Source organism: Choloepus didactylus, chromosome 6 (genome assembly GCF_015220235.1).
Source record: "Choloepus didactylus isolate mChoDid1 chromosome 6, mChoDid1.pri, whole genome shotgun sequence".
Lineage (NCBI taxonomy): Eukaryota > Metazoa > Chordata > Mammalia > Pilosa > Megalonychidae > Choloepus > Choloepus didactylus.
In genome coordinates this window covers 126,522,885-126,539,498 of record NC_051312.1, presented here as the reverse complement: position 1 = coordinate 126,539,498, position 16,614 = coordinate 126,522,885, and the positions used below count along the sequence as shown (strand labels likewise).

The 16,614-nt window shown below is 39.9% G+C and overlaps 1 protein-coding gene across 2 annotated transcripts in view; it reads right to left on the bottom strand.

Moving 5' to 3' along the window:
- The window catches only part of FDX1 (ferredoxin 1), a 40,438-nt gene extending 27,767 nt beyond the window's left edge, over positions 1-12,671 (bottom strand). Inside the window, exons 1-2 of one of the 2 annotated variants that reach the window (XR_005217556.1) lie at positions 12,228-12,671; positions 7,432-7,556 (exon numbers count right to left, since the gene is read on the bottom strand). Coding sequence is in view for 1 of the 2 variants with exons in the window: in XM_037841378.1 (XP_037697306.1) it covers positions 7,432-7,556; positions 12,228-12,412 (310 nt within the window). In the remaining variant the exon portion in view is untranslated. The remainder of the gene's footprint in view (positions 1-7,431; positions 7,557-12,227) is intronic. The other variant, XM_037841378.1, reaches the window with a different exon arrangement.
- Positions 12,672-16,614: the final 3,943 nt, after the last annotated feature.

Here is a 16,614-nt window from a genome sequence, read left to right as displayed (position 1 = left end):
TCCTTACCACGATTCCTTTATTAGCTATAAGAAAAATCTGAACAATATTCTATGAAAAACTTAAAAACATATACCTTTACTGTGTTTCAGAGTAACCCAGAGTTCCTTGTCTAGCATGGTTCTCCTTTGCCATTCTTTTGTGAGTTCTAATCAAATAATTCTATGTACCAGTCATTTCAGGCAGGCTAAATTGGTCTAAACTATCTCAATGTGTGTGTAAATCAGACAAAGTAACCTTGATCCCTTTCATTAAGTCATACCTGTCCCCTTGTCATCTCCCCAAAACTCTCTGAGAAATATGTTTACAAAAATAGGCCTCGGATGGCTACAAATTCAAATGAGTAACTGGCATTAGCTTATCAGTGCTAATAAATAATTCCATGATACACAGCCTCCAAATTGTCCTCCCAGAGTACAAAAGATCAATTTTCCTAAGGGCAGGAAAAATGTTCACTATTTCTTTTATGTATCCTCACACAGAGTGACAATTGCCTCCACAGAGACAGATGTACAGATCATCAAATACTGACAGACCCAAAATAAAAAATAATAAAATTGATGGGTGCTTGAGGAGCCTGTGGAGAATGCAGGGGTATTCGCCTACCCCACCTCCATGGTTGCTAACATGACCACAGACATAGGGGACTGGTGGTTTGATGGGTTGAGCCCTCTACCATAAGTTTTACCCTTGGGAAGACGGTTGCTGCAAAGGAGAGGCTAGGCCTCCCTGTATTTGTGCCTAAGAGTCTCCTCCTGAATGCCTCTTTGTTGCTCAGATGTGGCCCTCTCTCTCTGGCTAAGCCAACTTGAAAGGTGAAATCACTGCCCTCCCCCCTACGTGGGATCAGACACCCAGGGAAGTGAATCTCCCTGGCAACGTGGAATATGACTCCCAGGGAGGAATGTAGACCTGGCACCGTGGGACGGAGAACATCTTCTTGACCAAAAGGGGGATGTGAAAGGAAATGAAATAAGCTTCAGTGGCAGAGAGATTCCAAAAGGAGCCGAGAGGTCACTCTGGTGGGCACTCTTATGCACACTTTAGACAACCCTTTTTAGGTTCTAAAGAATTGGGGTAGCTGGTGGTGGATACCTGAAACTATCAAACTACAACCCAGAACCCATGAATCTCGAAGACAGTTGTATAAAAATGTAGCTTATGAGGGGTGACAATGGGATTGGGAAAGCCATAAGGACCAAACATCACTTTGTCTAGTTTATGGATGGATGTGTAGAAAAGTAGGGGAGGGAAACAGACAGACAAAGGTACCCAGTGTTCTTTTTTACTTCAATTGCTCTTTTTCACTCTAATTATTATTCTTGTTATTTTTGTGTGTGTGCTAATGAAGGTGTCAGGGATTGATTTAGGTGATGAATGTACAACTATGTAATGGTACTGTAAACAATCGAAAGTACAATTTGTTTTGTATGACTGCGTGGTATGTGAATATATCTCAATAAAATGATGATTTAAAAAAAAAAAAAAAAAATTGATGGGTGGATGATTCAAACACAAAAGGTATCAATCACTTGGCCTTTTTTAAAAAGGACTTTTATCATTATTTTTGGGGTAGTCCAATATTTTCTACATATATATAATTTTTGTAAAAATGAGGTTTTATACATACTCTTGTTTCCCAGATTCTTCTTTTAATTTACCATTTGTAGAGACGTTAGAGTGTAATTTTTTTTCCCTCATCTCATTTAGTTTTCACAAAGGTCCTGGCAAACTGGTTCAACCATTGTGTTCATTTAAGAGATAACTGTTTGAAATACTTGTTTTTTTCCCACTGAGTCACAAGACATAGATTTGTTCAGCCCATTGGCTGGTGTCAACTGCAGGGTTAAGCTTCTCTTGGACCTTGACCCCACTGATTACAGCACATGTCTGAAAAATCATAGCAGGAGTCAGTGTTGTTTTGTTTATTCTAACTCTATTTTTACCTGTGGCTGAAATTGTAAAATCAGGGCTGCCAGTGCTGCACGTGTGTGTACGTATCAGTAAAGGAAAAAAAAAAAAAAAAGTCTTTCCTTTCTTTAAAAAAGGCAATTAGTCTTTTGTAAGTCTGTTTATAATTGCAGCCCTTGTATCCACGACTTTTTTTTTTAGAGAGAAGTTGTGGGTTTACAGAACAATCAAGCATGAAATATAGGATTCCCACATACCACACCAACACCTTGCATTGGTGTGGAACATTTGTCACAACTGATAATAGCACTTTATAATTCTTTTTTTTTTTAAATTATTACTTAATTATCCTTTCCTAAACAATTGCCAACAGTGGCCAATCTTTCCAAATCTTGGATTTCTCATAAACCTCTCTCATAAGGATTAATAGCAACAAAGCACATCTACATGTCCTGTACCCTAGCCTCCCAATAAACTTATATAGAAATCATTATATGAACTTTTTAACTCTACCCAGGGCATGTGTCCTGGCAGTCTGAACAATTAAGTCCAGTAAATACCTGATACCAAATGGCTACCACAACTACAGATTTGTTCCTTTCAATGTGCACTCCTGAGACTATCCTACTTGTGTAATCACATGGCCCTCCCTGCTTGCTCCAAGTTCTGGTTTCAAAATGGTTTTCTCCCAGGACGTTCCTCTCTAGGCCGCAGCTTCCCTTCAAATGTCACTCTCAGTTGCTCTTTATCCTGTACTTTGGGCATGTAAATTTGGCCTTTCCAGGCAAATGTCTCAATTACTCATCTGTTTAAAGGGTACAAGACACTGTATTTTGTGTGGCTCGAGTTCCTGAGTTAAAATACATAATCTGTAATATAATTTATCCATTGACTATTGCTCAAACAGCAAATGAAAAAGCACTTCAGAAGTTAAATGGAACAGTATAAAATCTTTGATTAAAATAATCCTAGATTGTGTCCAAACTAATGTCTTGTGATAGAAATCAGAACAGAAATGCGCATGGTGGGGCTGATAATTGATTGAATGGTACAGCGGTTATTTTCTGTGTTAATAGACATGATTCATATCTTAATAGGATGAATGGATGCTTTTGGGGGAGATGAAAGTTTTAAATATTCAATAAGCCATTCAGTTAAGACTGTCACAGTTCACTGTATATCATTTATATAATTAAGAAACAACAATAATCATTAGAAAGTAACAGAGCAAACACATTTTAAGTTCTAAATTCCTCCCACCCTCACCCCAACTCCTTCCCTGATGATCATCAGTCAGGCTCCCAGTTGATATTTGTGTTCCAGACAGAATTCTGGGAGATTCTCTATGGCTTTTATGGCTGGCGGATCCCTAGTTATTGGGCTCAGCCCTGTGGTGGCTCCAGGGTAATGAAGGTGCTGTCACCATCTGTAGAGCTGGACTTTAGTCTGATCCTTGGGAAGCTGTAATAGTTGGTGATGGAGCTGATGCCAGATGATTTCCAGTTCAGACCTCACGTTCCACAGCCTCCAGTGGGAAAGAGTGGTGTGTCCACCTATCATTGGTTTATTGGTGAGTCTCTTATTACTGCTCAGACTTGTGCGGCCTATTAACTTTATATAAGATGTGAAAAGCAGCTTGCAGACACACTGGCTGCGATGACTGAACAGAAATGCCAACTCCTTGACAAGCTTAGTACTGCTTACAAGGGATATGCCGAGACTGAATCATCCTTGGAGAATACCAAACTAGAGAAAGAGTCTTTAAAAATAGCCAGTCTTATAGATATGTACACAAAGGTAAAGAGAATGAAAGTGATGCTAATAAAGAAATTAACTTCTTTGGCCCAAGAACTAAAAGAGAACTGCAAATTCTCCAGACAAGAAGCAATGGCAGAGATGCTAAAATCACTAGAGTCTGCAAAAGAGGTTATAAGAACCACCAGAGCCAGCACAAGGCACTTTTCCAAACCCAGTATGTGGCCCCAATCCACCCCAATTGTCTCTCTCCAAGAAGTGGGCCTGTGTCCTAAATATTACTCTTTACTTCCCTCCACTCAGGTATCTTGAGTTTCCAGGCAGCCTTTTACCCACTCCAACCTCCATCTGAGGGTCACTGAGGCCAGTGGATCCAAGGGAACTCCCTCCATGTGCTGGAGTTTCTCCACCTTCAGATCCATAAGACAAGTGAGTTCCTCATGGTCAATTTTTCCTTCAAACAGACCTTCTGTGTAACCCAGGCACATACCCAGAAATATGGGATCAACTCATCCCAAAATATTTGAATTATTGCTCAGCATGAAAGAAATTGCTGCTCCTTTAGAAACTATATGATCAAACTACATTTCTCAAGATATTTATTTTTGGATTAACTTATAAATGAATTCTTTTGATTTTATTGGTCTGTTTGTATAATGTATATGTATATATAAATAACTGTCATTTGAAAATACATGCATTTTAGCAATTAGAGACTTTTAAAAATAAGCAGCAATAATCATTAAAAAAAAAAAAAATCCTAGATGACAGAAGTGCCCCTGATTATTTACTCATCAGTGGAAGCAAAGTTTTGGTTAACAGTGAATACATCTTATGGTAGATGCTTTAGGAAAAATAGATCAACCAACCAATTCATACAAAAAGCCACCTGATAAGTCAGACAAACTGATCCATGGACTTAATATTCTGTTGATAGGCCTAGGCTAACTAGGAAACTGGATACGCGGTAGGTTCCCATGTTTATATTTGCAATTGTCCTTTTCCTCCACTATCTTCCTTTCCTCCATTATCTAATATCTAGGTGTGCAGCTTTTACCTACACAGCTCTCATCCTGAGCCAACATCTAGACTTTTGATATTTTATTAAAAAGAGACTGAAATTCTCAGGGTCTACTTGGCTTCTCTAGTAAGTATGAGCACAAAAGAACCAAAGAAACTATAAGAAAATAAATTGTGCTATCCTGGCTCAAATTAAGTGGAGATGCTAAAAGGTTTAGTATAATAAAGAACTGACCTTTGTCCCAGATACCTGGAGGGTAACCTCTAAACCTATGGAATTTCCAGTGACAGCTGAGTCTCTATTATTCACGGTGGGCTCAGGAACTCACCTGATAGTTCATATGCTGACAAGATGACTCAGAGTGAGGCCAGCCTCACAGGTAGTCTTGAAGGGGATTGGGGGGCTGGCCACATTATGTGACTGGGAAGTGGGGCTCTATGCCACAACAAATCAGCTGGACCTTGCCAATCTCTGGAAAGGGAGGAGGGCTAGAGATTGAGTTCAGTCATGTGGCATTGATTCTGCCAATCATGCCTTCACAATGAAACCCCATATAAACTTGGAACACTGGAGGCCTGGGTGGGCTACCATGACTGAGAAGATACATTGCTGTGTTGAGAGGATGACTGTTCTGACTCCGCATGGAGAGGACACAGAGGTTTAAGTTTAAGACCCTCCCAGATCTTGCCCTATGCTTCTCTTTCATTTGTAACCTTTTTGCTTTAATAAAACTATAATCCTAAATTAAGCACTTTCAATGAGTTCTGTCAATTCTTCCAGCAAATTACTGCACCCAAGGGGGTAGTGGGAACCCTGAATTTGTAGCCAAGTAGACAGAAGCATGGGCCCCTGTATTTGCAGTTGGTGTCTGAAGGGTAATCTTGTAGTGGACTGCTCTTAACCTGTGGAGTTTGGCCTAACTTGAGGTAGAGTCAACTGAGTTGATGCTGGCAGTGTTTGAAGTTACTATAGCTATTTGCAGTTGGTGTCAAAAGTTTTTGCAGCACACACAGGACACTAGCATCTATTAAAAAACAGATAAGTACATCACTTATGTACCAGGCTAAAATCACAAAATTTCTTAGAAAACCCATAAATAAATGGTATTACTTCTCTGAAGACTCAGCTTCAGAAGCAAACTCCCTCTTTGATTGTATTCAAAGGCCAAAGATATAAAAAAAAAAAGACTGACTATTGGCTGAAATTTCGTTTTACAAGCCCTCTTCATTTTTGTTGAATTCATATTCAACTACACTTTTGACTAAACTTACTTTCTCAATTATTCTTTCATAAATGAAAAGTAGTACAGAACATAACAGTAATTGAGAGAATATGCTGGAATCAGACAGACTACAGCCCATAAACCATAAACTAGCTACATGACCTCGAGCAAGATACTTGACTTCTTTATATCCCAGTTTCCTCTTCTATAAAATAGGGTTATAAATGTCCCAACCAGCACAATGTCTACCACGTAATAATCATGCAATGTATTATTTATATTTACTATTATTGAGTTCTTCCACTAAATTAGGGGTTCTTAACCATGGTAAGGATGTGAATGACATGAACTTTTAAAAAATATACCTGCACCCCTTCTCTCTCCCCGCACTATCGAGGATGGGACAGAGAGCTCTATACTTCTAGAAAATTCTGCAGAGATTCTGAAACTCAATCCTAGCCAAGAACTAGTGCATTAGACTATAAAACTCCTTAAGCATATATCTGTATCAACTATTTCTTCATCTGATTTCTGTAACAGGTATTCACACAGCAAAGATGCTTCTTAGAGGAAAGAGTGTAAAAGAAGAGCAGAGGCTGAGGAGTTAAGAGAGGCTTAGGTTTGAATCCTACCCCTCTCACTTGCCAGAGATACGGTCCAAGGCAAATTAATTTCCCTGAGCCTTAGTTTCCTCATCTATAAAATGGAAGTTAACACAGGTATATTTAACCTGTGGAGTTTGGCCTAACTTGAGGTAGAGTCAACTGAGGAAAATGGAGGACAGAGAAATTAATTCTGATATGGAAATGGTTCTTGAATTGCAATGTGAATTGAAAGTCATCGAAAGAAGTATAGCCAGATATGTTCCTTGCATATTACTCTAGACCTGTGGTTCTCAAACTTAACCATATTATCAAAATCACATGGAGAGCCTCATGTTTCTGATTCAGTAGGTCTGAGGTGGGGCCTAAGAATATGCATTTCCCAGGTGATGTTTCAGAAAGAGGCAGTCCTGGAGCAAAACTGCCAGGTGATATACAGGGTACACCTGAGGAACTGGAAGATGGAAGTTGCAGGAACATGGGCTTTGTGTGCATGGTAAAGGAATAAAGTGGGAGATATGTCTAGAAATGGAGTCTTTCAAAATAAAACACTTCCTTCTCTCATAAAACTTAAGACAACTTCCTAGGAAGGTGAACTGATAAAACTATTCAACTACCACTCAATAACATGATATTTATTGTTTCTAACCTGGTACCTGTAAACCCCATGCCATTCCCACTGCTTTGCTTCACACAAGTGAACAGTAAGGTTATGGGGCAAATGCATAGCTATTTAAATGCACAAAGAATCAGAAACACCAGTATTACTCTATTATTCTCTATAAATGAGAATTTAACACTAACATCTTGAATTTGGAGTATTTTACTTAGCATTATATAGGTTAACTCAAAAAAAAAAAAAAAAAGTTGAGACCTAGTCAAAAGTTTCACTTAGAGGTTTTAAGGAATGTTTCATACTCACCATAACCATCAATATCTAGATTATTTTCAACCACAACATCTAGGAGAGAGTCACCAATTTTTCCTTTGGTTGTTAATGTTTCACCATCACGGTTTATAAAGTGGATTGTTATTTTATCTTCTGAGCTGGAAAAGAAAGCAATCCTTCAGTATTTTCAACAATTTCAAAAGATAATTTAAAATAAATGCTTTAAGAACTTATAAGGTGAAAGAAATAGTGGTTTTCTGTGAATATGTTCTTTTATAGTATTTTCTTTTTCTTTCCAAAGTTTATTTGAGAAGAAGACACCACATATCAAAAGCATAGCTATTTAACCATCTCCCAGGTGAGAAGTTCTGCAGGTTAAAAGAGATGGCAACCAGTCACTATCAGGCCCACCTGGGGGTTTGGAATATTTGTCTCTGGGGTACATGGTCACATGAAAATATTGAGCAATCATTATCTCTCATGAAGTCTATTTGGTTCTCACAGAGCTCTCTGAAAGACAATGTATCTATGTATGTACCCCTAAAAGACCAGACCAGGGTTGTGGTGGACTTGAGAAAAGCTAATCATTCTGCTATCAAAGGGCAATTACCGTGTAGATGTTTGATAGGATACTGTTGCTAACAGGCAGCAGTCTGATAGTTTTCTGAGCATGTAAGCATCTCATTTTGATCCACACTGTGTACCCTAAAAAATCAAAGGGACTGGAAAAGGTTTTTGTTTTAAAATGTGCAAAGGCAAATAAACAAATTACCTCCTTATATGTTTTATTATAGGATATTATATTCTCTATCAGTAACTCACTTAAATTTCTTTCCCTTCTCACAAACATCGCTCCAGAATTTGAGAAAATAAATTATACCAGCAACCAGATCGTTATCCTCCACCATTGGTCATTTTAATTTTTACCTCATAATTGGAAAAATGTACTTCAGCTTAAAATAATAAATCATAATTTTCACTACTGCCAATGGACGGTAATTGTCCCCCAAAGAAAACTTTAATGTAAATAAAACCTAGAATGAAAGAATTTCAGAACTATAAAATATCTTGAAAATTATCAAGTCCAGTTATCTCATTCACAGAAGAGGAAACTGAAGCCCCTACTGGACAATGCCCTTCCTGAATTTTTGATGCTGAATAAAGGAAGATTCTATTAATTAAAACTTATCAGAAGTGTGCACGTGTGTGAATGTCCCTCAAAGTAGCCCATGCTCTCCAACTTCCTTTTTGTAACAAAAATGCTTCCAAAACAAGTATTCCTAAAAATTATTCATGATTTTCAACTAGACAACTGCCATTTTTCCAAGGCAGAAGGGCTGAGAATGAAGATACCCTGGGCCAGGGAGACCACTTTGGAGGTTATTAAAAGAGCACAAACTAAGCAAGGATGTAGAAGATATTGACTTAAGAGATATTTGGGAGGTAGAATTAAAAGGTTTTGGTGACCATCTATATAAAGTAGACTGGGGGGGGTGGAATTAACACTGAGTTTTAACAGCTCTGGCAATTAGGTGGTACCGTTTAACCTAAAGTTAACAGAGGAGGAGAAGGTGCTATGGGGAAGATAGAAATGAGTTCAAGTTCAGACCTGTGTAATTTAATAACAGGGAAAACAGATGAGAATGGCAGGGACCAGGTGGAAATATGGGTCTGAGCCCAACACAGCAGTCTCTGCTAGAGATCTGGCATCAACAAATGTCTGGTAGCTTAAAGGAGGTATATAGAAAGAATTCAATCATTCATACACACTACTGAAACCCAGAAGTTTTAGGACTGCTGTTCTGGAACAAAACAGCTTTACAGCAAAATCATTTGAAATCTCCATTACATCAGATTCCTCTTCTGTAACATCAGGATAATATTTATCTTACAGTGTTGCACAACATATGCACAACTGCTGATGACTTTTATTTAAAGCCCAAGTCCTGCTGCTGCTAAGAAGCCTGGGCTGCTGCTATGTATTTAAATTTGTACAGCTCTAAAAAGACTGCAGATTTAAGTGTAATAATAGGTCTAACTAGGCAATTATCTAAAAGTTAGGAGAAGAAAGAAATAAGAGAGGAAAGGTCATTTTGCAGTTGAGTATGTTACGGAAGAGTCAGAAGACTAGATTCTAGCCCTGGTTCTGATATACTTTCATTAGATAACCATGGGAAGCCACTTACACATGGGTAAAACGGGGAAAAGAGTGACTTCACCAAGCTGCTCAGAGAACTGAAGGAGAAAAAGTTTGTGGAAATACTTTGTTCCTTCAAGTATTATACACATGCAATTTACCTAAGTAATTTTATCCCTCAACTATTAACAACTGGTGTTGGATTTTGCAGATTTTTCCCCCCAGTTCTAAGTTTTTTGCTCTGCCCAAGGTTAAGATTTTACACACTGGGAAATAAACATGATCCTTCTAAATCCCCTATCATCATCATTTAATCAGCCATCACTGCAAACTATTTTCTTCACTTGTTATCCTTCACCCACTACCATTTTTTCTGCTCAATCACAGCAGACTTTCAACAAAGCTGTTAGGATTTGCTGTGATAAAATTCTTAGCATGCTGGTCCTTTCACTATTTAAGACAGTCTGGGGCAGTCAGCCCAATAAAAGGGCCCAGTCTAGGTCTCCCTACTTCCACAGCCACCTTAACTCTTCATGATTCAGTGAACTATGGGCTAAAGAATTATTGACCATTACATAGATTAAAAAACAAAACAAAAAAGTGAAAAACAGAAGACCTAAATAGGAGCAATTAATAAATTTTATGTTCTAAAACAAAAACAACTTCTAGTCCTAGTTTTGCCAGCTACGTAATATGCAAATTTTATTCCCAGTTATCTACCCTGCCTACTTCACAGGAACATCCTAAGGATAAAGTGAAATCATATACATAAAAGACCTTTGCAACCTAAATCACAAAATTGGATCAGGGTATTTTGAGGTATAAGAAGTATTTTCCACCTAATTACTGATAGTTTACTCAAATTTTAAACTTCAAAGTCAGGGCTACTGCTCCTAGGACTGTACCTGCTATCCAATAGAACCTTCTGCAATACTGAAAATGTTATACCTATTATACAATCCAAAACAGTACCCACTGGCCACAAGTGGCTATTGAATCCTTGAAATGTTGCCAGTGCCATTGCAAAGCTAAATCTTTAATTTTATTTAACTTTAAACTTAGATAGCCACATGTGGCTAGTGACTATGGTACTAAACAACAAAGGGTCTTTGATAACAGCTGGAAAGTCCAATAGTAGCTCTGAAGACTGTAATAGGAAGTTCAGAGCCATCAACAGAAACTGTGCCAATGAGCATTGGAACGCAGGCTTATAGGGACTAGGACAGGTGTACTCCTCTTTAAGACAACTTGATATATCCAAATTTAATAAATTGGGGAAGATAATTCCTATTTACAAAAGCATTCAAATGTTCCCATAAATAACAGTTACACAAATATGTTCAATATATACCCCAACTGATATGTAACTTTTCAAAAATATTTTCATTGTATAAAGCAAGGCATAGGGGAGGAGAGTGAAAGTCAGGGAAGTGCAGGGCAAATACGGACAAATCTGGCTTGCTTTCTCCATTCTCTCTCTCACAGTTCAAGCAACAAATATTTAGCGAGCACCCTCTACATAATAGGATTAGGAGGGAAAAGATGAATAAATCCCAGATGGTATTCTCAGGATCTTTTCAAGTAGAAACTAGAAAGGGAGCAAGCATTCAAATCCCACACTCTCCCTCCAGTTCTTGCTTCCTGCTACCTTACAGCATGGGGTCAAAGAGCTGTACAGAGATCTGCATTACTCTTCACTATGTTGCCACATTCTGAAATTTTGAGTAGAGGTTATCTTTATTATCTGATGTTGCCATACTCTGAAATTTTGTGTAAAGATTATCTTTATTATCTGATGTTGCCATACTCTGAAATTTTGAGTAGAGGTTATCTTTCTTATCTGACGAGATTGTTATCTTTGAAAAACAAATATGCCCAATAATATAAATCAACTTATTTCTTGGGAAAGTTTTCACCACTTTCAACATTTAATACGAAATAACTCAACACTGTGTATGCTACGAAACTGCTGCAGCTAAGAGGTGGCATGTACTGAGCCCTCCCTATATGCCAGGCGCAGGACCACCTGTTATTACCTGTTATCATTTCATTTAATCTTCAAATAGCTCTAGGAGGGCTATACAGTTGTTATCCTCACTCAAGTAGGAAAACTAAGATTTACAGAAGTTGAGGAAGTTACGAAAGCAGTAACAGCCAAAACCCAGTTTAAAACCCTGACTTGTCAACTACAATGCAGGAGTTTGTAACCCTTTATCAACTAGAAGAGAGCATACGGGGAAGCATAGGGGATATCCTGAGCATATTCTAAATGGACATTCTCCCGTCAAACAATTGGGGGCAGTGTCCTAAACAGCAGTACACTGGCATCAGGACGGGACATCACGGGCAGCATCTTATGAGGGTCACTGCTGGGCGCGAGCAGAGTAAAAGTAGAGCTGGGTCAACAAGGAAGAAAACCAGCGGCTGCAAAGGGCCGAGTTTTCCGGGGCGCAAGGGAGGAGAAGGAAAAGCACGGAGCTCCCGGACACTGTTCAAGGAAAAAAAACTTGGCGATGGGAGAAAAGGGAAGCAGAGATAACACGGCGCTGCGACAACTGGCTGCGAGGACGCCCGGGTAGGGGCCGTGCTAGGCAGTGCCCCGCACGCAGGCGCCCAGGAAAAGGCCGGCGGAACGCGGCGAATCCCGCGGAGGAAGGCCGCCCCCCACCGCGCGCCGGCACCTACGCCTCACCTGCTCCGCGTCGGCGCCGACACGCTCAGCGGCCGCCTCGCCCCCGCGCTCCCGCCGGGCCTCTGGGTTCCCAGGAGCCCGCAGGCTCCCACGCGAGGTCCGGTGAGGAGCAGCCACCGGCGGGAGGCGCCGCCGAGAGCAGCGGTGGCGACGCGCAGGAGGCGGGCGCCACCGGTGGCGGCCATAACCGGTAAGTACCGGAAGCGATGTGGCCCGCGGAGAAGCGGCCACGGGACGCTGATGGAGGCGGGAGGACGCGGTGCGCGGAGCGTCACGCCAAGGCCCGCGGCAAGAGGCGCGTGGACCTAAGGGTGCGTGAAGCTAGGGGTGCGGGCCGGGGTTCCACACGTGGATCCAAGGCGCGTCCTCCTCTGTCCGCCGCGCCGTGCGTCCGTCGGGAGACGCATAAATCTATCAGCGGCGGAAGAGCAGCTCCGCCCCGGCTGGCTCCCAAGCCTTCCGGACAGTTTTTTTTAAGGGGCGGGGCTAAATGCTCGTTTCCTTTTACTGACTACCAAGGACTTTTTGTGGTAACCTTGGTTCTGTTCTAACGTCAAGAGCTGCCGCGGACGAGCAATAAATTTTGTAAGGTAAATGAATGTCTGGCGAAAAGAGTAAAATAACCTTCATTTCACTAAACTAGTTTTTCTGTTCCGCACCACCACCTCCGGGTTAAAATAAAAGATTTAAGACCTGTCATCCTGGACTTCAAATTAGGGCAAAGGGAAATTGTAGGCATTGCCAAGCAAGGACAATAGGGAAGGACATTATAGAAATTTCATAATGCCAATAGGCTTGATACACAGAGGAATAGTTATGACTATAAAATTACAAATTTTGGCAATAATAAATAAAACTGGGGTTGCTGGAGAAGGCAGGTAAAATTGCTAGACCTCGACTGGCAAATATTTGCTCGTTGAGTATTTGAAATCCATGAGACTTAACAGGAAGCTTTTTGATGAACTGAGATTTCTTAAAAGCTTTTGCAAAAGCCAAACAGATAAATTTTAAAATACACTTTATCATGGTTAATATATTGTGGTGGAAAGAGCATGGCTTTGAGGTGGGTATGAAATAGCACTGTTCAAAGTCTGCCTCTTACGAGCTCTGAGACCTTGAATGCATTATCCTCTTAGAGCATCCAAGTTTCCATAACTCTTAAACATAGATAAAATGTTCCATCCCTCAGGGCCGTTGTGAGGGTTAGAGAAACCAGTGTGCTCAAGGAGCTGAGCACAATGCGTCACAATGAAGGACAACTCTAACCCGGCCTCCTCCTAAGGGTCATCATTAAGAAGATAAAGGCCAAAGTCAAGAGGATATTGCAAATATGCAGAACACAATAAAAGATACTTTAAAGAATATTCAGAACAAGAAAAGACCTAAGTTTCTCTAGACAATATATAGTGTGTAGTGAACCTGATGGCAAATAGTCCCTCTGCTCCTAAATTGCCTCAAACCATATATTTTTTTAAATCAGTTTTATTAAGATATATTCATATACCGTACAGCCATCCACAGTGTACAATTAGTTGTTCACAGTACCATCATATAGTTGTGCATTTACCACCACAATTAATTTTTGAACACTTTCATTACTCCAAAAACAGAATAAAAAGACAGTTAAAAAAGAATACACAAAACATCCTGCCCCCCCATCCCCTTATTCATTTAATTTTTGTCCCGATTTTTCTTATCATCTATCCAAACACTGGATAAAGGGAGTGTGAGCCACAAGGTTTTCACATTCACATAGTCACACCATGTAAGCTATATAGTTATACAATCATTGTAGACCTATTTCTGGTAGGATGCAATTCTGAGTGAGTGAGTTATATAAATATTTTTCTAAAGCACTTGTGCCTGACTGGTGGAGAGAATAAATTGGTGAGCATTTTAAAGACTGGGCACAATTAGAGATAAAGTTGAGATTCTAAAACTTCTGAATCCAAAATGAAGTAAGGATGATGAGAAGTGTGCCAGTTTGAATGTACTATGTCCCCCAAACGCCATTATCTTTGATGTAGTCTTGTGGGGCAGACGTTTTGGTGCTGATTAGATTTGCTTGGAATGTGCCCCACCCAGCTGTGGGTGATGACTCTGATGAGATATTCCCATGGAGGCATGGCCCCACCCATTCAGGGTGGGCCTTGATCAGTGGAGCCATATAAATGAGCTGACTAAAAGAGAAGGAACTCAGTGCAGCTGTGAGTGACATTTTGAAGAGGAGCAAGCTTGCTAAAGAGGAATGTCCTGGGAGGAAGCCATTTTGAAACCAGAACTTTGGAGCAGACGCCAGCCACGTGCCTTCCCAGCTAACAGAGGTTTTCCGGATGCCATTGGCCATCCTCCAGTGAAGGTACCGGAGTACTGATGTGTTACCTTGGACACTTTATGGCCTTAAGACTGTAACTGTGTAGCCAAATAAACCCCCTTTGTTATAAAAGCCAATCCATCTCTGGTGTTTTGCATTCTGCAGCATTAGCAAACTAGAACAAGAAGCAAGACATGGGTGCATTGTGGGGTGGGGGACAAGGTGGCTGAGTTAGCCAAGAGTGGGGTGAGGCTACAGCTCAGTGAATTTGATGCAGGAGGAAGAGAACAAGGGGGTAGGCTCTGCTACTATGGCCTTGAGTTAGAATTTTGACCAAAAATATTTAAATTTACTAGGCACTCTGGAAAAGTCCATAGGAAAAGAGGAATCTCAGGCACTAGAGTAGAATTAGAATACCTTCCCTCAAGCATCTCTTTGTAGAGCTGCTTGGCTGACCATTTATGCAGTGAGGGGTTGAGGTGTGGCAGTTTGGACTCACCCTACCTCTATCCATGACCCTCTTCTCTCCACAGCTTTTCTGCTAGGGACCATGGACAATTCCTAAGGAGAATAGGAGGAATTTATATTTCAACTGGACCTTAAAATTTTCCTAAGTAACTTTATACAGTTTTCCATTATTAGTTCAGTTCATCTCTGCAATCCAGTGGCCTCAAGCCGTATTTTGAAGGCCATCTCAAATTCCATCTTTTCCATGCAGCCGAGCCTATACATCCCGAAAGAAGTTCACACCTCCCTCTGCTGAACTCCTAATAACTTTCTTTGTTCTTGTAAAACTCATTGGACCACTTGTTTCAAATGGAATAATGTTCAAGAGAGTGCTTTGTAAACTATGAAGTGCAAGAAATATTCAGGTTCAGTGTTTATTAAGCACTTATTCTGAGCATTATGGGTCTGTGTGCTCCATTACACATACTTGGTACTGTGTGCTCCATCACACATACTTCGAGTAGCTCCTCCAAACTACAGCTCAGAAATAGTAGGGATGCTGGCTTATTCATCCTCACACCTGAAGCTGTTGGAATAATGCCTGCAACTGAGCAACCATTTAATAAATCTGTGTTAGGATCTTTCACACTTTTTTATCTCATTTAATGATCACAGCAACTCTGTAGAGTAGATATTACTTATGCTTTTAATCAATAAGTGTTTATTGACATTAGCAGTGTGTAAACTGTAAACTGCTATGCTAATGCTGAGATACAGTGAACAAAACAGACCATCCCTGGCCTCATATTTTATAGATGAGGAAACTGAGGCACATAGTGGATGTGACTTTCTTCGGGACACACTGCTGTTAAATTGTAGATCCAGAATTCAAATCTAGGTCTTCTTAGTTCCAAGTCCAAGGCATAAGCACAAGAAATTATTTTATTATTCATGTATATATATTTTTAACGATATTCAGTGGTAGCTGCTTAAGATGCCACGTGAACTATATAATTTAGGAATGAGGTCAGAAGGCATCATTGTCTAAATGAAAAGGAAAAAAAAAGTATAATTAGACCTGTGTGGACTTCATCGCAGGAAATTATGCACTCCATCCTGAAGTGATTTATAAATATGACTGGTGATAGTAGTGAGTTATGTAAGTTTGAATTAAAGATCTAACTAATATTTAAATAAATGGCCATCTTAGTCTTTACTGCTCTCCCTGTTGTCAGTCTTATCTTGCTCTAAGTCATCTTCCATACAACCAGTAGACTGTTACTATTAAAATAGTGATCTGATCATGTCATTTTCTCGATGAAAATCCTTGAGTGACATTCCATTACTTGTAGGATAAATACAAACTGCTTAGCTGGACATTCAAAGTGCCTCAAATTCTGTCCACTGCCCAATGGCCCAACTTCCTGCCTCTCTGCTCTGCCCGCAGGTGGGTAACTCACAGACTACTTTCATAGTCCCTGCAGGAGTTCTCTAACATACATTCCTTTTGCTGTATTATACAAGATAAACCTGCCATAGCTAACAAATAATTATATGAAAGGTTCCCTATCAAGTTATGTGGAAAATTTTTTAATTAAAAAATTGCATTTGAAAAAATCTAACATC